Source organism: Thunnus albacares, chromosome 19 (assembly GCF_914725855.1).
Source record: "Thunnus albacares chromosome 19, fThuAlb1.1, whole genome shotgun sequence".
NCBI lineage: Eukaryota > Metazoa > Chordata > Actinopteri > Scombriformes > Scombridae > Thunnus > Thunnus albacares.
In genome coordinates this window covers 21,978,803-22,001,460 of record NC_058124.1, presented here as the reverse complement: position 1 = coordinate 22,001,460, position 22,658 = coordinate 21,978,803, and the positions used below count along the sequence as shown (strand labels likewise).

The window sequence follows — 22,658 nt, the reverse complement described above, 5'->3', positions numbered from 1 at the left end:
TCACACAATTGAGCCTACAGTAGACTGTCGAGCTGGTCTGCTTATGATGATAGATTTAAGACCAAAACTTCAGAAATTGGGGGAGAAAGAGGATCACAGCAATGTATACAATAACCAAGAATGGAAATATAATGAGTTTTCAGGAGTTGAAAGAGAGATATGCATTAGAAAATTAGGGCTTTTTGCTAGATATTTAGAGTTGAGGGATTACTTTATAAAGGAAATACAAAACCAAAAAATCCTAAATTGAGTACTTGATGTGATGATACAGATAAACAGTGGGACAAGATTCAAGGCAATCTCACTATACCAAAATCTAAGAGACTGTAAAGCTTCCTCTACTATGTACATTAAAGCTAAATGGGAGAAGGAACTAAACATTGAAATTACAACGGAGGAATGGTTTAGCATGTGCGAAACACAACACACCGTGACAAATTCAAGAATACGGAGGGAGTTTGGATGGAAAAACCAAACCCGCTACTTCATTACACCTAAAATAAAGAGTAAACAAACTGGTTCACAACAATCATGTTGGCGGATATGTGGGAAAAGAGAGGCGAACCACACACACATTTTTTTGGGGAATGCCACAAATTACACTCATTTTGGGAAAATGCGCATGTTAAAATTAAAGACATTCTGGGATATGCAATACCTAAGGAATGCAAAGTTATGTACCTAGGAAATATAAATGATTATGCCATTGCTAATGACATATGTATTTAACCAAGATATTATTGATCACAAGGACGAAGGCTATAACAATAGATCAGTATGAGACTGAACCCCTTACTATAGAGCAATGGTTAGGAAATATACGAGAGATTTATACTATGGAAAAATTACCTATCAGCTTAGATTGAGAGAAAATGTTTTTGTTAATAAATGGATGATGACACAGTGGAAATTGATTATGGACTAACTGATATATACATTTCATGATATTGGTTTTGTATACACCCTTTTTCAACAGTGCACATTTGTAATCATGGCTGTTAGGTTCATTTTGTTTGCTTTTTCTTTCTTTTTGGTTGTAAAAAAGTCATAAGTTAACAGACATAATACTTTTGGCTATATACACAAACAAAAACTCAATATAAATATTAAAAAAATCTGAGCCCACAGATGTTTCAGGAGCTTCTTTTACAGAAAAAGATTCAGAGTTGTTGTCTTTGCAGGGCAGGTTTGGACTCTCATCTGTGTGGGTTTTACATCTACTGAATGTATGTCACCACATCTGACTGTCAAACTGCTGCAGAGAATAAAACTTGACTGAGATTCAGGTAATGATCTGACACTCGTAAACCTAAATATCAGTTTTGTTAAGGAATACAAACATAAGCTCGTCTATTACAGTGAAACATCTTAAATTTAAGATGCATCCCAATGTCCAGTATAACTCTCTGTGTCTTGATTAATTCATTATGGCCAAGTTTCGCAGTGATCCTCGGGATTCAAATATTGCTAATTGGTCCACTCTACATCCTCTTTTAGACCTCTTAAAGACTACTGTAATAATCTGTGCTCACTTACACTAAACTTTCTGCTAGTCATTTATAAAATCTCAAATTTGAGGATCAGATTATCTAAGTTATTCATGTCTATTTCTACAAACAGAGAGGTCCTGTCTATAGAAGATACAAAGAAGATAAAAAAAGAGTTTGTTACATCAAACTTGGAATATTTGAGCTTTTATGTCTTTTTTATGAGTCCTGTTTGTGTCCACCTGGTGACTATAAGTCTAATATTCACTGTCTTAGCTCTGTTTTTGCTCTCTACCAACCGCTGAGGGAAATATTCACTTTAGCTTCGAAGTGCTCCACTGCGTTCACCAGCTAATCACAAACTACCAACTGCCCCCCTGGTGTCCCCGAAGACAAAAAAATAATAGCAAAAGTGCCACCTGAGATGCCCCCAGAGTAGAGCAAACATGATAAAATGCTTTCTAATGTGCCCGTACAAAGGAGAAAACATACCAAAGTGCTGTAATGACTGTCTTAGTTATGGGTAAATCAGGATGAAGAGCCCTATAGAGCGCCTCTCTGCAGGTGACTGGAATTAAGTGCCCTCATTGGTGCCCTTTCAGGGATAGAAAGTGTGAAAGTGCCCTGTAAAGTATCCCCACAAGCGAGAAAACATGATGTGTCCTTTCAAATGAAGAGGATGTAATGTAGTGCTATGAGCTGCCGTTGTAATGGGGTCAGTTGCTGTATGGATGCTCTTCTAATGAGAAATAAAAGGAAAAAGTGCCATTTAGGTGCCCTTAGTCTAATATTCTGAACTGCAGAATTGGGTGCCCTTTCAATGAGAAAACATACAATTAAGTGTCCTCTATGGTGCCCCCATGATGCCATGATGAATCCACTTTTAATGAAAAGAAAACAGTGTCCTAAAGGTGCCCTGTAGGGTGCAATGTATGGGAGAAAAACATTGTGAAGTGAAGAGTATATTCTGAATCACCCTATAAAATGTTTATCTTAATTAGGGACATAGCCTTTTTACCAAACATGCATTGCTGTTCTCTGCTGATGGAGGCCCATTGAATGTATCAGGTGTCCTTTATATTTCGGCGCCCCTGAACCTGAGTCCGCCATTGGAAAGAAAAATTTGATTTGTCTAACTCAGACTGCTGAAGTGTAAATTTAACTTCAGCTAAACTTTAGAATAGTTTTCTGTGGACTGTGGATTTTGTCCCTTGTCTTTTACTGTACATGGAAATCGCATATGAAGGCATCTTAGTACAAACGAGAGGAACAACTACAGCGACCAGTAATGCCTTCAGTGTACATGTGGACTTGTGAGGATTGTATGACGATAGACCTGAAAAAATGTGAGCCTATCCTTTCAGCTAGACTTATATGTATGTATGTATTTAACTTTTAACACCTCACAGTATGAACCTGAAAGTTGCTTGACATCCAGATGTTCCTAGTTTTCTTGCTCTCTTTAGTGCCAAAGTGCTAAATAATGGACTGGGCTTCATGAAGACCTAAAATTTGCTAGTCTTTCAAAAACCAACCATTTCAAAGAGGCTTTTATAAAAGTTGCATTTATTTCTCTGTCACTAATATGAAATTTTAGCATTTTATGTATATTTTAAACCACTTTGTAGCTTGTGTTTAAGTCTTTAATATATATATTATTCTCTTCTTATTTCTTTCTTAACATGTAATCATATATTGTACATAAAAGGAAGACCCAGACTGATCTAATGTAAAATTGTTTCATCAGCAAACCTCAAATTAATACTCAAAGTCCACATGAGGAGACGATCCTTCCAACAAAGACAAACTGTTTTCTGTTAGTACTGTAAATCATTATTCACGTGAACATTATCCGCTCCATCACTGCTGCTCGTGCAGCACATTAACTCTCAGCTTGGAAAAAAAACCAAAAAAAACACACACCACAACAATCTTCCAAGACGCACTTAGGAACAGTTAAAAGCAACCTATACGGTACAGCACTTCTTTCCCTCCCTAACTGTAGATGTGTAGCTACAAAGTGAAAACAATGAGATGAAAGAGATCATTTCTTAACATGTTAAAGCCATCGGACCATCACATTCATCACTGGGTCGCCTCTCATCCACAAAGTACTTCCTCCTCTGGGGGAGAAATTGATAACACATTGTCTGTTTGCCTAATGACTGCCTTAGATTACATGGTTAAACATATGTTTTTTTAAAAGTATACATTAAATCTTCCTCTATAGTGCTTCCATTTAAAGGCATAATCTGTAATTACTTGACAGTGATCCTTGTTTAAAAACTATTTTCTTACTATGGCTCTGTGTATATGCAGTAATGCTTATACTTTACTGTATATTACTCAGATGTTTTGATTTAGAAGCTGACAACATGTGACGGTTATCGTTCGCGTACTTTAAGGGCTTACCATGGTGTAAAAGGTATTATCTGTTAAAACTGAAGACATGGCTTAAAGGATAGGTTTGCAATTTTTCAAGTTTGGTCTTAAAACAACAGTCAGATGCACATATTTACATTGAAGCAGGTTTTGCTCGCTGTAATCATTCCTCCTGTTCATACCGGCCATTAGAAGATCCCCTACAAATGTGTTTTCAATGTAAGTGATGGGGGGGGGGGGGGGGGCTCTTTATGTGCAAAAATGTGGTTAAAAGTTTATCTGAATATAATATGAGTCTTCAGCCTTCTGAGTTAGTCAAATAAAGTGGATATCTTCCACAGTTACAGTCTTTTTAGTATAAAACTACCTCTTTGTGTCTCAATGGACAGTGTTTTCCTGTTCAGCTGCAGTGGAAGGATCGTAAAAGATGGAATTAGGCACTAAAACGTCAGTAACTTTGAAAGATATTGACTTTATTTGACTAATTTGATGGTGTTCCCCATCACTTACACTGAAAGCACATTATGAAAGGATCTCATAATAAACAGTATGAACAGGAGGAATGATTACAACAAGAAAAATGTGTTAACGGTAATTTGTTAACCCAACTATTCTTTTAGGACAGACCTGAGAAATTGTGAGGCGATCCTTTAAAGTTTTACTGGATTTAAGATTTTTACAAAGAAATATATTCATTCCTTCTGCAAGTGAAACTTTGCCAGAGGAAGTATCCAAAACATACTTTTTCAAATAAATTACCCTAACAATGTGTCAATGCAGAGCAGTTGGGACTTTAAGTTTTAATAATGTGCATTTGTGATGTCATATTACTGCATTGAACAGCAGTGGCCACGAGGGATTTTTAAACCTTTATACTCTGTTATGAGCCCCACAACAGCAACATATGTGGCATCTGTAATCTCAGAGGAGCAGCAGTATTTTTGTCCACTAAACAAACAACTAAAAGTTCAATAATACTGTGTATATTTGACTGTAATAGTCCTTTACATAGTGCCACATCCTCATTCTGTCAAGTATTTAACCTCTACCTCCATCTAGTGGCCACATGATGAATTTTAAGACTGGATTAAATCTTCCAGTCAAGACATAAAAACAGTAAACTTTCTGGCATCTGTTGTTTCTTTTTATTATTCATTAATCAATAACAATATTATAAATAACAGACATACTGTTAGAAATCGCAGTGTAGGACATGGAACGCAAGTTCACGAGAAAGAAAAGTTTATACATCGACACATACATAGAACACATAGACCTCGACAGAAAACACAGGGAGCGACATTTGGAATTGCTCTTCGTAAGAATGGAAATCACAAATTTAAAAACACTGAATGCAATTTGCATTGAAGTGTCGCAGTCCCGCCAACTCTTTCCCAAATAACTACATCCACTATTTGTCTTTATTGTCATAGTGTAGCTACATTTTACAGTATGGTTGCCACAATTTAAACAAAATAATACAGCGATTTAAGTAGGAATTTTAGGAACGATCAACCTGAGTTTAACTCAATTATGATTAATGACAACCTGACTAATAAAAATAGCTAAACTACATCCCATTAACTGAATTTTACATGTACAACAACATTTCCTCGATTGGGATTTTCCCCACTGTGCTTAACATATGCTTAACACTTACAGTACATGGAGTGAATGATAAAACTCATTCCTCCTTAACAAGAGCTGAATGTCAATGTCCTCTACAGGCCAAAGTCACACAGAAGCCCAGGGGAGTCATGTTTTCAATAAAGGCCTAAAAATACACAGCTTTTAGTGCTTCAGGGTCCTTTTTTGTGACTTTTTGAGTAGTTCTATCATCAGAAAAATGTTTTTTCTGAGAAGAACAGCAGGTTTGAAGCTCCTGGAAGTTCAGATGTGGTTGCAGAGGTAATAAGAAAACCTCTGACTGATTGTTTAACATCCAATGCTCTGAAATGCAGCTTCAATACATTGACATACATCATAATGAGGCACAAAGTGAGCTGCCATATCCTAACAGGAGGACTGGTGACCACCCACAGACATCATAAATGTAAAATAAATGTAATAATCAAGGCCAAATAAGCAGATAATAGGACATTAAATGTTGCTATGGAGTGCTGGTTTTATACTATGGAGATGATGTACTGATGTCATTCACTGTCTTAAAAATGTAAAGAATATAGAGCAGCAAATGCACAGAAATTCAGTTTCAGGGTTTTTTTTCACCCCCCTGGACAAATAATCAGCATTTTCTTTCTGAATGTCGTCATAAATGCTCTTATTTTTGGTTAATGCACATTTGTACAAGTAGAATTAAACGCAGTGAGGTTTACATTAACAGCAGTAGTAATCAATGCTGCGTGTAAAGGTTTTATTTACAGTAATATTAAAGGAAAACATTAAAGTAAATAATCTTTTTTTTTTTTTTTATCCCTTACAGCAACTCAACACTGTTCAAAGATGCAGGCTAGCAAATGTAATTAATACCTAGAATAAAAATAACACTTAAAAAAATTCTGAATTCCACATATAAAAATTTAAACAATGAAAGTAATGTATCAGAACTGTATAAAATGACACTTGAAGCTGATTTGTTTGAAATGCTTTTGAAAACAAAAGAAGGCAGACTGACCCTTTCTGACAAAAAATGGGGTCAAAGTGTTTCAGGCCTTCTAAGTGCAGTCACTTACTTCATTTCAATCTTGTTGTGTGACAAAATCCGTCCTTATATAGTCTTTTTTTTATGTGCTCTGTCATTTCAAGTAATCCCAAGTCTCAGTGACATAAATCCAATGAACAATTATTTAATTTCTCTCCATTTTCGATTGTTCCAGTGGTTCTTTGACCTCTACAGGTCGCCTGTCCGTCACTGAGGATCAGTGAGTAAAAAAAGTGCTGAAAATAGAAAGCTCAGAGAAGCACAGAACTACAAAACAAACACAAGTAATCCGAGTTTGGCTCATGAGGATAGTTTGGAGTAGCTCGGTGGTGAAAACTTGCGTTTCAGGTATTTGATTATGTAGAGAGGAAGACAGCTGACCAGCGTGATGGCGGACACCTTCCACAAGAAAGGCCAAGTCGTGATGAACGACAAGTCTGGGAAAGCACAAAGAAGAGAGAACAGCTTAAGTACACATGTCTCAGTATAGTGATTGCACAGGATGATAAGTATTTAATCAAGTAATGCTAAAGTCAACATCACTTGATTACAAGATAGAAAAGATAAAATGAACAGTTGCAATACAGTAAGGAAACTTAAAATCAGATACTGGTCTTTGATGTGTTGGAAGTTTTTTTCGTCACAGCGTTGTAATGAGAACTGAACAGTGGAATAAATGGCATGACACAAATGACACAAGAGAATAAAGAAATGCAGTGCAAATTACTTAAAAGACACATTAAAACATCAAATTGAAACATACAGAAATAATAAACACAGAGAGATGGATGAGATGAATTTACAGGCTGCAAACCTACCAAGGAAAGCTCCAAAGGACACCCTGCCTATGCCTGTTGCCAACATACAGAAGCAAAAGAAGTGCAGCAGAAACAGAGTGAGTGCAGTACAAACGTTGGCAAAGAACAGAAAAGCAAAGGAGGACATTGAGGAAAAACAGGGATAAGCAATAAAAAGCAGAGCTGAGGGTTGAACTACTGCACAACACTTAGGTGCCAGGTAGTGTTACATCAAACTGAACAGAAAGAAGGTGCAGAGAAGAAGATCGTGGCCCCTTGAAGCGCTCCGTCCACTCAATACTGGCGTTAACAAACCAAAAGTAAAGTTATCTTTTGCACAGCTACTGTATTTGTAGTTCTCTGGTATTTGCAATAAGCAAACATGAGAGAAAATAGGGTTGCATGCTCCATCAAAGTAATTAAACTGCTGTTGTGCCAAAACTTGGTCTTGTGTAACTTTGCAAAGGACTTCAGCTTGAGTCAGAATTTAATATGAGCATTTTGCACTATTTTCATCAAGCTTGGGTACATGAAACCCCTTTAAAAATGTACAAATGCATAGCTTTCAATTTCCTTTAAGTTAACTTTATCAAAGATACAAGGTTACACTGTATATAAGAACTGTAAAACCTCTGACAAAATGGATACCTACCAAAATACTCATTGAGGAAGGCGAGCGAGGCCAGGTAGCAGCCCAGGCTGAAGAACTCGGCCACCACCATGAGCCAGTGCCAGGTACGAATCGTCAGCGCCACCATCAGGAGCTCCGTCAGGATGAGTGCTGTGAAGGAGATGGCAACCACGTGCACGAACTCCGACTCAAACAGCACCAGAGCGCCGTACATGAGGATGCCACCTGGCGGCGCCAAAGGAAACACATCGACCACACAAAATCATCAGACCAGTTTAGTTTAAAGAGGAATGAATCACTAATACTGGATCAATGTCAAGGGGTGAGCATTTTCCTGCAGGATTTCACTTTTTTGTTCCACAAGATCTTTGTCAAACGTGGCTCTGAACCAGATAGTTAAAGCTTGTTTTAACCTAGTTGAAGTATCACAAGATTGGAATTATTTCTATCACAACAACTCAGATGGAAACATGTTACGTAAACGCAAGAGCACAAAAATAACTCAAAATGCTTTATGACAGTCATCTCTCCAGTCATTTTCTTTATAAATTGATTGTTTAGTCTAAGAAAAGTCAGAAAGAAAAGAAAGACAGCCATCACCACTTCCAAGAGTCCAAATTTATGTCCTCAAATAGCTTTTTTTATCCAACCGGCAGTCCAAAACCGAAAGATATTTCATTTACTATCATGTCTGATAAGAACAAGCAGTAAATCATCTTATATGAGAAGGTGGAAACAACAGGCATTTTTGTTAAGAAAATTTATCTGCAACTATTTTGATAAATCTCAAATGACTAATCATTGCAGCTCTACTTATTATCCATGTGGGACTAGTCTCGAAAAAAAGTAGCTTATAAGAAATCACAAAAAGTATTTTCAAATGACCATTCGGCCCAGATCTGTTCTTGTGAGCACAAATAGTTGCGTGGGACATTGAGTTAAGGATTAATGTGTCTGGAGATAAGGACTGATTCAATAACATTTTTATGAGGGTAAAAGATGCACAATGTGCTCTAGTGTGTCTCACTTTGGTAAATGTCTTCGAGTGACCAGACACTCACTCATCTTTGGGCGCCTACAGTATTTTGATAGCCTTTCATTTGATCATAACACAACACAAATTGAGCTTAATAGCCTATAACTGATCACATAATTGCTTTTTCATACAGTCTTCATACAGAGCATTCCAGCGAGTCAAACACCATAATGAATTAAGCTAGATTGGTCCCTAATATTTTCCTCCTCTGCTGTCGTCCTCTCATATCGTCTTCTCATTTCTCTTTTTTTTTTTCCACAGACCTGGTATTGGCCTTTAATTAAAAACCTTGAGCTGTCAGGAAGTCATGCTTGAGCAGGAACATAGATCTTTCTCACACGCTGCATGGCTTAGCGATTACAGAAATATCGATTTACTGGTCAGACAAAAGCCTGCATGTAAAAGCGGATGGCGGTTGGAAACCTAAGATACTGAGAAACAGAGTTTGAAGGGGCCAGGGGACCCTGGCATTAGGCACAGTAAAATTGATGATATGGTAGTTGAAGAGTTGCTTTGGCAGTATGCAGTGCCAGACTGGTTATTCTTCACAGATGCCGTCATATTCTAGATTCTGTTGAAAACTTATTTTTAGTAAGTTATTTGTAGTTATTTTTATGAAGCTAATGTTTTCATTTGTCAGCCACAGCAGCTGATGGTCAACAGATGGAGAACTTTAAGGAAAAGTGTGCACAGCTTACCTTGATACACACTGATTAAAACCCAAATGAGGAAAGTCTTGAAAGATAATGAACGCCCCTGAAAGAGAGAAACATCTATGAGTGCAATATACTTTCACCTGGTACAACCAACAAGAGCTGTTACTGGAAAAAATGAGAATGAAGTGACTTTATTCTAAAAAAGGATACCGTACCTTGGTGAGGTCTTTGTAAAGCTCTGGATAGAGCAGAGCCATCTCTGGCTTTACATCCTGGTCCAGAACCAAGGAAAACACAGGAAACATGGTGTAGATGGTGGCATATCTGCATGAGGGAGCAGTAAAGTACATGGAAATTAACAATATTAAGATGGAGAGGATGAACAATCAAACTAAAGGGTAAGACTATTATTTATCCACACATCTGTTTCCTGCTGGTGTGAGGCTGTAAGGATATAAGCCATACAAGTGTTCATGATGTTAACAGCCAGCCTCTTAACTGAGTGTATGTATGGAGGTGATAGGAACAATAATTACTCATTCTCGCTAAAATAAATCAATATGTTTATCATAAGACATTTGAAAAATGTTCATACCCAACCATGAGGAAACCCTGGTACAAAGGAACAGAGGCAAAGAAGAATATGGAAGAGAAGACAGCCTGAGAATGGAAAACAAAAACAGTGTTATAAAAAGTAAGTTAGTTAGGAACTTTATTGTCCACAATGTGGAAAGTTGTCTTTGGCTTCACCACACAGCACATATTAAAAACAAAACAACTAATCAAGAACAGACATCCCAAACAAACCATCAACAATATGACTTTAAAAGAGCAGATGCAGTTCAGAAAAAAAAAAAGTGATTAAAATTCAGCAAAACAAGTTTTGTCAAAAAGGTTCATCAGTGGTTTTACTGACACTATACCTGCATGGTGGAGATGATCATCCCTCTGTGCATAACAAACTGACCCAACGCCGCAGAGCGCTTGTAGCTGTTCCTGCCGTGAACCATAAGCAGACGGCCAATGTGCTTAAACTGAGTGATGGAAAAGTCTGCGGCCAGTGATGCCTGCTTCCCCTCCTGTTTGAAAAAAAAAACACAGGAATATAAACAAGAAATGTTACTGCTGTGTTGAACAGCACTAATATCTGCTTTTAAAATGTTGATTAAAAAAAAAACAATAAAGGGAAATACAGTATGTGTAAACATCAGTTCATGCTCTTAAATGTTGTTTCAGTGTCAATAAAGTTCTTTACAGTTTGGAGAGACATGAGGCCCTTAGAGAAAAGTATCACCAATAAAAAAGGTAGGCCTCCAAGTGCTTATAGTTTCACCACTTAATGAAGTAAGTGCTTAATATGTTTATTCAAGATATATCAGAGCTGCCTGGCCTAAGTCAAGTTACGAGGCCTAATCCAGGAAAACACTTGAGGTCATAATGAAATTTTGTGGTTACTGGTTTAATTATGAAAGCTTTTACCTTTCCTTCGATTCCAATACCACAGTCTGCAGCCTGGATCATACTAACATCATTTCCCCCATCACCTGTCAGAGAATGAAAACATACATTTAAAAAAAAAAACCCAGCTACATAAAGTTTTACAATGTCTGCAAGAAGTTATACAAGAAGCAGATGGCGGTAGGTGCCACTCTTAGCAAGCTTTGACTGCCATCTTGTGGCTAAAAGAAGTACTACGTATATTTGCTGCAGTTTCTGTGTATGTGTGTTAATATACATCCATTTAGAGCACCCTGCTTAAAATCAGTGAAGTTAAATAATCACAGCTGCAGTTTAGCAACAGGAAAATATTGTGTCTACTTCAGAGGCATTTCATCAGCAGTAACCAATTTAGCTTCTCCAGGACATCAAACAGAGTATAAACGAATCCACTGGACTGATTATTAAATTAATCTGTTCGATAGATTGTGTTACACATTGTTTAACATTTTCCTCCCTGGGGGAATGACAGGATTTCCCACGCTGTCTGTGGACTGGAGCCAACAAACTTCCTGTCAACACTCACCTATGGCACAGGTCCTGTTGGCTGTGTGCTGCTGGAGGAGCGTGACAATCTGGGCCTTCTGAGTCGGGGAGCAGCGACAGCAGACCACCGCTGGACACTGACACGCCAGCTCCACAAACTCATGCTCGTAATACCTCAAACACACCTGCAACATCACAGAAACAAAGCTATAAAGCATAGTTTACTGGATCCTAAACGTTCTGGATGTATTTATATGTTTTCTATCCATACATTGTTCAGTTTGATAAGCCCATCGTGTAAGCCCAAGTGAAAATACATATGCAACTCCTGCATAGATAAACTCTCAGCCCTTGTAGAAAAGGTTCAGATTGTTCTATCTCATTACAAAATACTGATATGTTTTCGTGATTCTTCTCCCTCTGCTTATCCTCAAGACCTTGGTTGAACTGCAAAGTATTACTTTTGGCTGAGAATTACTTTTTATTCTCTCTTTGCCTATTTGGCTGCATCTCCAGCATCATCTGTTGTGCAAGGAAATGTCCCTGTGTGCTGCACTGTGTTGTAGTACCTCTAAGGAGTCTCCAGAGATGACCAGAGCACAGTCATGTTTCCTTCTGAAGGCGTTGAGCTCCAGATGGGCCTCTCCTCGGTTTGAGACCTGCTCGAGAGCCACACAATACAATTAGCTATGAGAACATTTAGGCTTTTTATCTCCCATTAAGTAGGCGCATCATGATTACAAAGCAGCGGGACAGAGGGGAAGTGAAACAGCGTTACCGGTCTGAAAACGTGGATGTCTTGGTTTCTGGAGACCAAATGGGAGCTTTTGGCGATGCATGTAGCCGTTTCAAGCTTGTCCCCCGTCAACATCCAGATCTAAACAGAAAAGATGTAGGATGAAGCATTTCAGAGTGTAGTTCCATGGATTTATGTATGGTTCCTCAATAACCTTTACTAATATTTTAAGACTGTTGGGCATTATTCATACTGTCTGTTTTTATGAACACATGATTACTATTAATTTTTAAAGAAAGATTACCATTTACTCCTTTTTTGTGTTGCTGGTTACATCCCTTTTATGTCTGAAGTGTGTGGGTTTTACAGGCTGGTGGTGGCAGATAAACCAGCCAAAATCAGAATACACCAGTGTTACCCTCATGGTCAGTTGTTAAATTTCCTTGCTGACCTTGATGCCAGCGTTCCTGAGCAGCTCCAGCGTGGGCCTGACGTCTGCTTGTAGCTGGTCTTCCACACCAGTCAGACACAGAAGCTCCATCTCCCTCTCAAGGCTCTCCACGACTGCTGCAACCTTCAGGCCTCGGTCGTGGATACTCAGCTTCGCCTGGTTGTAGCGGTTCTGCACAGAGAGGGGAGAGGAGAGGGGATATTGAGGGGTGAAAGGAGCTCCAGCACATCGGGGGAATGAATTCGTCAAAGACAGCAAAAAATAAACAAAACAGGGAAGACTGGGGGGAGCTGTTGGATAATGCCGTCATCAAAACTGGCCTATTTCTACCCTGAGGGAAGGAAACAAGAAAGGGAAATTCAAGTTTTTGGGCTTGTGATGGTGAACAAAATCAAGGTATTTTCTTTTTTTTTTCTTTTCAAAGTATATTGTTATTACATCTACAGGTAGTACAAATGGATATATAAGAAATGAAGGGGAAAAAAAGGGTAAGAAAGTATCTTGTACCAAAAATATAGTCTCTCAGCCTTATTTTCATTTAGATTGACTCAGTCTGTTTCTTTTCATTTTCAAGGGATAGCTATGAAGAAAGACACACAACATAACTATATACATCCAGGGAGAAAGAGGTAAAGGGGAAAAAATAAATAAACGAAAATGCTTATAGCAGTTTGGGTTCATTGTATAGATGGGATATTTGAACACCAAAGAATACAATAAGGAACAAATAAAAAAATATTGATGTTCTATCAACTCATTATCTTAACAAAATCAGGTATTAGGGGGTTTGACATATTGCACCCATTTTTCCCAGTGTTGTATGAAGATGTCCATCTTTAAGTTTAAGGGGAAAGTAACCTTTTCCATCATGTAAATCCCTATTGTCACATCTATCCAGTTATTTATGCTGGGTCTGACATGCACCATCCATCTTTTGGTCAGAGCCTTTTTCCCTGCTGCCACCAATATACCCATCAAGTACTTGTCAATACCTTGTCCTTCTGGGGAGATGTAGCCTAAATATATGGCTTTGTAATCTAATGGCATATGTGTATTAAAGTTGGTCTGTATTTCTTCCCAGTAATTCTGTATGTTTTGGCATTCCCCAAAAAACATGGTAGTGGTTTGTGGCTTGACAGTCACATTTTCTCCGACACTGAGGATTACCATCATCATAGTGTGCCTTCATAAGGGGAGTGATAAAAAAAAACTAACTATATTTTTCCAGCAAAATTCTTTCCATGCATGACATTTTGTGGTTTCCAATTGAAATATGCCATCCTTCATTTTTGTCAGGTCTTCTTCCTTCTCCCGTCTGTCCTTTATATATTTTGTTGAGTAAACTTTCAGATTGTGGAGACTCTTCTACAGCCGAGAGATGATACCTCTTAATGTCTGATTTATATGCATTTATGAATAGTTGGATAAATGGTTTACTGGCTTCTCTGGTACTTTTTTATTTATTTATTTATTTTTTGGTTGTAGTAACTTCTTAATTGGAGATATCTTTAAAAATCTTGCTTTTCTAGCAAAAAAAAGTCTCTCTTAAAGTTTGAAAACACATAATTTCATCTTTTTTGTATAATGGTGTGTAATCCAATATAGATATATAGATGTGAATATGCAATAATCAACATTAAGGATTGAAATCGGCCTATAAGACCCACATTCAATCTTATCTTTTCCCTCTGTAGGTATAAGAGATATAATAGTCTCTTTCCAAGTGGGGGGGTCTATTAATTAGTCTATTAATTGCCTCATTTAATTCTTTCGCAGTTATTTCTGCACTTTGGACCTTATTTTGATTTTCATATCTGGTAATTCTAGAGCCTCTAGAAAATAGTCAATCTAGTCTTCTTCATCTTCCAGTAGTCTATAATACAGTCATTTGTAGAATGATTCAAAGACCGCTTGGCTCTTGTCCCGTTTGCTTTCCATGGCACTTTTTGGGAGTCTCATATTTTATATGTTGTACTATCTGCCTGTTGCTTTTTCAGTTTCCCTGCCAATCATTTTGTGAATTTAGAGCTGTTCTCCTAGTATCTTTCTTTAGTGAGTAGCATCTTTTTCTCAGTTTCTTATGTATATAATATGTTAATTTTGTTTCTAGTTTTCTTTATTTGTTGTAGTATCTTGTGTATGACAACCATCCAGCAGCTTCAAATGATTTTGCAAATCAAGTAATTTTCTTTGACGCAGCTTTTTTTTTGAGTGAGGTTACAGCTATGATTTTGCCTTCGCTGCATCCCATATGATAGGCGGTGAAATCTCTCCATTATCATTTTCTTTTATGTACATTTGAATTTCATTACACATTTGCTTTTTTAAATGAAGGGTCATTAAGAAACTCAAATTAAATCTACATGTTGTGTTTCTTCGGCAGTTCTCCAAATTGACAGTAATATATATATAGGGGCACGGTCACTTAAATCTATTATTCCAATATCTGAGTCCCTGATCCTTGACCTGTCTTTACTAAAAATAATGAAGTAGTCAATTCTGGTGAATACCAAGTGAGGGGTAGAGTAGTGTGTGTACTGCCTTGCATCAGGAAACATTTCTCTCCATATATCTATTAGGCTTATGTCTTTCTTTAATTCATTGAACTTTTTGCTTCCTGCTTTAGAGTTGTGTGTGTGTATGATTTGATAGATCTAGTTTCGGTTACAGATGTATGTTTAGATCTCCTCCACATATCAAGACCCCTTCAGTATGACTTATTATTATGTCCAATATCTTCTTGAAGAAAGAGAGGTCACTTCCTGGAGAAGCATAAATGTTAAGTAGGGTGATTTTAGTCCCATCTATTGTTCCCCTAATCAAGATAAATCTGTCCTCGTTATCTTTTTGTTCATATGTCTGTTTATCTTTTGCGCTCTCTATCGTTTAAACGTATTTCTTGGAAATATACAATATGTGCCTTCTCTTTTTTCCATTTTGGAAAGTATCTTACTGTGTTTTATTGGGTTAAGTACACTACACTGACATTGAAGGAAACTATCCTGAGTTTTTCATGTGTCGTCTTTTCTGTAAGGAAACTCAAACTGCCAAAAAAATCTGCAACAAATAATCTCTCTAGTTGAACATATAAATAAAAACATGAACTGATGTAACTGTCAACAATCAGTAAACCCATAATTTGCCAGACTGAAGCTTCCAAACTAAAGGTTTCTGTACAAACTCTGTCCTTCATGTCTTTCATGGCCTCACTGATCGTGTGGTAGAGTCGCGGCCCATCCTCGTATAGGACACGTAGTCTGGCTGGATAGGGGGTCTGGAAGCAGATCCTCTTCTCCTTCAACATTCATTTCACTTCACTGTATTGTTTTTGCTTGCTCAGTATCATAGTTCTGTTTTTTTGGGAGAATCTCCTTCTCTTCCAAAGCTTTATGTAGGACTTCTTCCTTTGTTTTGTACTGGTGGAATTTAATCACAATCAATCTGGATTTTCCTGTAGCTGTGGGTTTCGGGGCTAGCGCTCTGTGTGCTCTCACAATATGGAGTTCTGTAGTTTGGGGGATGTCCACTTTGTCTCTGAGGAGTGTCTCCACAAAAGTTATCATCAAACTTCCTTCCTCATTTTCTGGCACGTTATATATATTCTGATGTTGTCTCTCCTTGATCTTCCTTCTTGATCGACAAGTTTATCGTCATGGTGAGTTTGGACCTTAAGCATGTTTCTCACTACTTGCTCCATTGTTTGCAATCTGGTTTCCACCGTGTCAGTGCGATCTTCTGAATCTCCAATTCTCTGGTTTGTCTTGTTGAGCTCATCTTTGATATCATCCAGCTGGTGGATGCTTTCTTTTTGAAGTCTTGAATCTCCTCTCCATATTCACCTTTGCCTTTATTTTGTTGGCATTTCTGCCTTCCGCCATCTTTCCTGTCTGCATTGGGTTCTGCACCTCATGGTTCTTAATCATTCTCGTTTAGTAGTCTTTTCAGACAGGGAGTGATTGACGAACCTCAGTAATTCATTTTCAAAGAGAGGCAAGTGGGCAGGTTTTGGAGGCGGAATAACAAATGGGCCCAATCCTGTGAAACTGTCACGCTCGTCTCATGCACACGCCCGCTTCCAAAGTTGAACTAAACACATCATAAACAAGAGGGCTTTCGCATGGCAGAGCATCAGCGCAAGACTGGGTGTATCAGATAACATTACGTATAGTTTCAACTTAAGCTAGGCTATAAAGTTACGACTATGCTAATTTAGCTAACTTTAGCGATCAATAATAACAGTCTGTGGTTGGCATCAGAGACTAGGATTGCCACTATGTGTGAACAAATCGACTGGTGATCACTGGTATCTACTTGTGGAGCGCTTGTCTGCGCTCACGCACGAGCGCAGTGAGTCCCTGCAGATCCAAGCAGTGTGCAGGTGGAAGTCGCTTACCGTCTTTTAGTTTTTTTCTCTTGTTTCCATGGTTGTCCTGCTATCTGACTGCTTTTACTACTACATGGGGTTTATTCACCAATTAGAGGAATATTTTAAAATTCTGTTGGAGGAGACCACATTCTTGGCTCCCATCTCTGACGGTGGCGGAACCAGAAGCCCCCATCAAGGTATTTTCAACCAAATATCTTGACAAAGGTAATGTAATGTTGTTTTGAGAATTGCAATTTGTGCAGGAGATATTCATTTAAGGAGAACGAAGTAAAGGATGAAAGGCATGTATAGTACATACAGTAGGGTTCATCCATACCTCAAAGTCCTGATACTGCTCCTCAGACAGACACTTTTTGGCTACCACCAGTGTTCTCAGACCCTCTCTGGCCATGTTCCCACACTGAGAGAAAGGAAAGAACGACGTTGGAAGACAGACATGCACACAGTTAATTTTTCAGGAGAATTTTCTCATTTCAATTTTGGTTACAATAACCAAATAATCAAACTGATATGTTTTCTCTATGACGAATCTAAATATAGGACAGATCATCTATTCTTTCAGAGCAGCTGCTGTTTAAGTACACTGTGTACAGTACAGTCAATAGAAGCATATTGTTACCAACACCAAAATAAATCAATAGTGAATAACATAGCCTGTGGTGAAATTCAGAGGACACAGTAAAACAAAGGGATGGATGGCAGTTCATTTTTGATATGAAACACCAATGAGGCGAATCTGTCCTGTTGATTGGTTATTGACAAGCAGAGTTAACTGTAGCGCCGACTGATTTGACAGCGGGATATTACAGCCAACAGGACATCATTAGCACCATTGTTCAAGAATATGACATACTGTAATTACTTCAACTTTATCTAGGTCACTAATTAAATCAAAAGCTGCCCCCGGTGGTAAATGACTCAATAATGCCAATATAATTATGAACATATGCGCACAAGACCTTCGACCACTGAACTGGTGTAGACACTGCCTGTTGATCTCGCGATGAATGTCCTGATTACCAGAGGTTATCAGACTAAAAAATGACTCCTATGAGCAATTATTCTTATATTAATCTGTTGTTAATCCTTATCCATTTTATAACAATTTACATTTTTGTCATTTGGTAGTACTTCCAGTCAGAGGTCTCACTAAAAAGACACTTTAAATTACAATCCTGAAGATTTTTATACAACCAAACCCAGTTTTTGACACAATTTATTGTTTCAAGCAGTAGCCGCTCAATATATTTACATTCTGTAATTACCTCTCTATATAGTTGCTGTAATTGTTACTGGCAGAGTCCACCATTCATGTGTGGGATCCACGTGAGGGATTCCCATGAAACAACATCCAGCATTATAGTTTGTAATTTTACCTCATTGATATCAGCCTCACTGTCTACTGCTCACTCAGCCCTATTTACTACTGCTGCTGCTTCATATTAAAAGCATTCAACTGGTGAAACACAAGGTGGCCTTTATTGTCAAAACAAGACATGATGAAACATGTTTTTGACAGCAGATCAGTTTTAAATATTGCAGGGAGTATTGGAACAAGTTTTTACTGTGCTCTGCTTTTGTGCTTTTATAATGTGCAGCATGAAATCGGATTGGGATGGCTCAGGGAATGATGGAATTATTGGCTGACTTCATTATTTAAAAAATGTAAATCAGTTTGTCTGTATTGTTAATAGATACATCAGCTGCTCTACTGTTGTATTTCTAAAAAAGCAGCTGCTCAAGGAGTTTTTGATTCTGGGATCTGTAGTTTTGAACCACACTTGTTGTCATCAAATTAACCACGGCTGAAACCAAATTAACCGGGACTGAAATCTAAAGAATTATAGAATTATAATTTTTAAGAGGAGACATGATGGCTGATGGACAAACTGGCTGCAGGCTTCAAACATGTGACATTAATTTGTTATTCTCAGGATGGAGTCTTTACCTCTTCCTCCAACCAGTCGTTATACTGTACGATGCTCGCCATGGCAACATCAGCGCCCTTCATGTAGAAAGTGATGTCTCCCGTTGACTCCTCCTAAATCAAATTCAAAAAAAGACGATTAGTACTCCTGTACTATTAAATCTAAATTTAAAGCATAAAAATCTAACAGCTGAAAATGTAAATGTACACAAGCAGATATAACTGGGTACTAAAAATCAAAGTTATAATATTTTTGACACCAAAACCACTACAGCACAAATTCTGGTTATAAGGGATATTTAAGGTAAAATAATTTAAAGTAGAAAAATGTATTGCATCTACAGGACTGACAGAAATGACCACAAAAACACAGAAACATGAGACCACACAGAATTCACACATCATATTGTAATAGAGAAGGTCCACACCCTGACGATGATGCCCATCCTTTTGCTCTCTGAGGTGAAGGGAAAGATCTGCAGGATGTAGTACGAGAGAATCTGTCCTGAAGGAGTCTTCAGCTGCAGGGAGGTCAGGTCTCTGTTCACCAGGGTCAGGCCGACGCTCTCGGTCCACCGCACCAGCGCCACCTGAGGAGAAGATATGAACAGACTGATTTATATTTTGACCGTTACATAATGAAAACGATCCACCCAAGATGAAATTTGACAGTTACACTTATTTGTCCTATGGAAAAGACGGGAAAAAACCCATTCAGAACAAAGGGAAGAGGAAACATATAATGCATTTTCTACACATTTAAATGTATTTTTGCAGTTTTCTGATATTCATGATTATTAATCTGGCTTTGCAATGAGTGTAATTTGGTGACAAACAGCAGATTCCTTAATTGTGAGAATGGCTTCAACAAAATTATGGGAAGTTTTGAGAAAATACAAGTAGATTAATGACCAAAAATATTTATGTTGAAATCAGTCTCTACCAAAAGGACCATGAAAAAACATCTGACTTGTATATAAAGAAGACCATCAGCTGATCATCTACTTTCACATGCAGTTGAAAGACAAGGCATCAGAGAGTTATCTGTAGAGTTATCTCCAGAGCGGCAGAGCTCTTCTCATTCAGCTCCAGATAAGTGTTTTTCTGTTTCTCTTTCCTCTTTTTCTCCTCAGCAGGAACTGCGGCCCCCGAGTGAGCGTTCAGCTGCACACGACTCAATCCTCAATGGGTTCATTTTCAATTTGCTCACTCAAAGGTTGTTATTATACTCTGACCTACAAATTGGAACTTCCTGTTAATACCCCATCATTTCTCCTGCTCCCCCTTTGAGCTCCGTAAAAAGGGCTGCCTATATTTACTTAACACACATCTGTGTGTCATTATCGTGTGTGTGTGTGTGCATAACTACACACACATACACATGAACACACAGCATGAGCTGAGGACCCTAACCCTAGCTCTTCAATCTACTTTATCAGCTCTACAAAAACTATTTAAAGCTTTGTCAACTTTGATACAAACTGCATGTGAATCATGTGTTACCACAGTAATAGAAAAGGCTGCTGCTGACTTCTTTACGACAACGGCAGACAGGCTTAAACAACCCGATCAATCATTTCAACTATGTTCACAATGTTCTAGTGATCATGTAAATCACAATGGCAGACTGCCTTTAAAATAAACAGCAGCTGAAGCATGTCATGATGAAAATGGACCCTTAACAGTATAATTCTTCTCCTCTAATGTCACAGGTAGGAGGGAAACACTCAAGAGCTGAATTCATTTTGGGATATTGCAACAGTTTTGTTTAGATTTCTGAGTAATCGTATCTCTACATAAAAACGTGTGTGAGCTGGGTTTATGAAAAACCTCCTAAATTCCATAAATTGTGCTTTAACTGAAGTTAGAGGTCAACAGTAACAGGATATGTGGATCACTGTCAACCTCTCTGTGCGGTCTGGTTGTGCCTTTTGGCAGCCACTTATCCAGTGTATGAAAAAAAAAAGCTATATTCCTCACCCTAATTAAATCCATGAGCCATATTGGAGTAAAAAGGTCTGATGAAAAACCCCTTAGATTACATTCATAAATTTCAAATTGCACTTTAAAGTTATAATTTGAAGATTTTCTTTTAAATAAATGTCTGTTACTATCTATCGTCGAGTGAGGTAACACAATGACTAATGAAAGCTCTTGTATTTGCAGTATTATGATTATTACGAACCGGGCGTCCGTGGCGGCTTTCCTGTCATGCATTCGAATCACAACGGCGCAGTTAATGACACGTTTTCCATCACCCAGTGGTTGATCCGCCAGGGACTGTAGGCGGACTTAACACAACAGACTCGCTGTTCAATTCGCTTGTGCTAGCGTGATGTTACACAGCAACTATAAATAGCTGCAGGTCTGTGTGTCTTTGTTTTGGCCGAGCGGTCAGCGCAGTCGTCCGTGGTCTGGGAGATCGGGAGGTTGAGACCCGGTGAGGGAACCCTTCTTTGCAAAATAATTTATTGAAGAACACTTATTTTAACACTTTAATATCCTTAAATTAGAAGTGTGATAAAAATAAAAACAGGATTGTTACACCTATTTCCACTTTTATTTGAATACAAATACAAATAATTTTGTTGCCTCAACAAATACAGATACAAATACAAATACTGGGCTCTCTGTACATCCCTGACAGCGACACTGTTTGGATCTCTGGGAGTGAAGTCGAGTGAAGTGCAAAGACACACCTGCAATTACTGCTTAACGCCATACGGTGCCGCCACAGAGAATGAAACGGAGCTCTTTGAGATGGGCACTTTACATAAAAGTTACAAAATAACCTACAAGACAATGCTAACGTCAATAAATAAAAGCAAAATCATCAGCATGAAAGGCAAAGTATCCTGTTATTTTAAATTACAACAAATAGTTTTATCAGAAAAAGAGTGTCATGCCAGTCGAGAGCATACAAGAGCTGACTGGTATGACACGTTGTATACGAGTGCAAAAAATTAGGCTATCCCTAATTTTCAACACTATTAAAGATTTCTTCTCAACAGAATCAGTATCAGATATCTTATCCTTATCCTATATCAAAAATTACTTTGATCAGACAAAATTGACAAATCTGATCATGTTGAAAGAGGGTCAACAATTCCATCTATTGTAATTAGCTCTACTAATATATTATTACCTTGCAAATACTCAAATCTGAATGTATTTTTAATAATTTACTCTGGGAAGCTTTGTTTAGTCTTAATGAAATCAGTGGGTGTGTGTCCACATAAGCTACGTCATAATGTCATAAAGCATTCTTCAAATCCAGCCATCATTATCGAGATATGGGTTCTAATTGCACAGGACCAGTATCGCTCCATTATAAATTATTAAAACATGGCACCATTTTTGTCAGTTTGGGCGATCATATACTACCTGGCTGTTAGCTTTGCAACTCCTTTTAAAAGATAACTGTCAGGCAGGTCACAAAATTAGCACCAGCAACCAGCCAAATGCTGGTAAAATATGCAAGTGGCTGGTAGATTTGTTTCACTCACCAGCCAAAAAAACACAT

General features: G+C 37.9%; 1 protein-coding gene across 3 annotated transcripts in view; it reads right to left on the bottom strand.

Annotated features, from left to right (window-relative positions):
- Nucleotides 1-4,998: 4,998 nt before the first annotated feature.
- The window catches only part of atp9b (ATPase phospholipid transporting 9B), a 48,441-nt gene continuing 30,781 nt past the window's right edge, over nt 4,999-22,658 (bottom strand). For all 3 annotated transcript variants that reach the window (XM_044335523.1, XM_044335524.1, XM_044335525.1), the window contains 14 exons: nt 19,564-19,725; nt 19,157-19,249; nt 17,525-17,608; nt 12,822-12,992; nt 12,413-12,511; nt 12,204-12,293; nt 11,675-11,819; nt 11,131-11,195; nt 10,575-10,730; nt 10,247-10,311; nt 9,867-9,975; nt 9,694-9,751; nt 7,981-8,184; nt 4,999-6,968 (listed from right to left, as the gene is read on the bottom strand). In XM_044335523.1, coding sequence (XP_044191458.1) covers nt 6,832-6,968; nt 7,981-8,184; nt 9,694-9,751; nt 9,867-9,975; nt 10,247-10,311; nt 10,575-10,730; nt 11,131-11,195; nt 11,675-11,819; nt 12,204-12,293; nt 12,413-12,511; nt 12,822-12,992; nt 17,525-17,608; nt 19,157-19,249; nt 19,564-19,725 — 1,638 coding nt within the window. In that variant the 3' untranslated portion in view covers nt 4,999-6,831. The remainder of the gene's footprint in view (nt 6,969-7,980; nt 8,185-9,693; nt 9,752-9,866; nt 9,976-10,246; nt 10,312-10,574; nt 10,731-11,130; nt 11,196-11,674; nt 11,820-12,203; nt 12,294-12,412; nt 12,512-12,821; nt 12,993-17,524; nt 17,609-19,156; nt 19,250-19,563; nt 19,726-22,658) is intronic.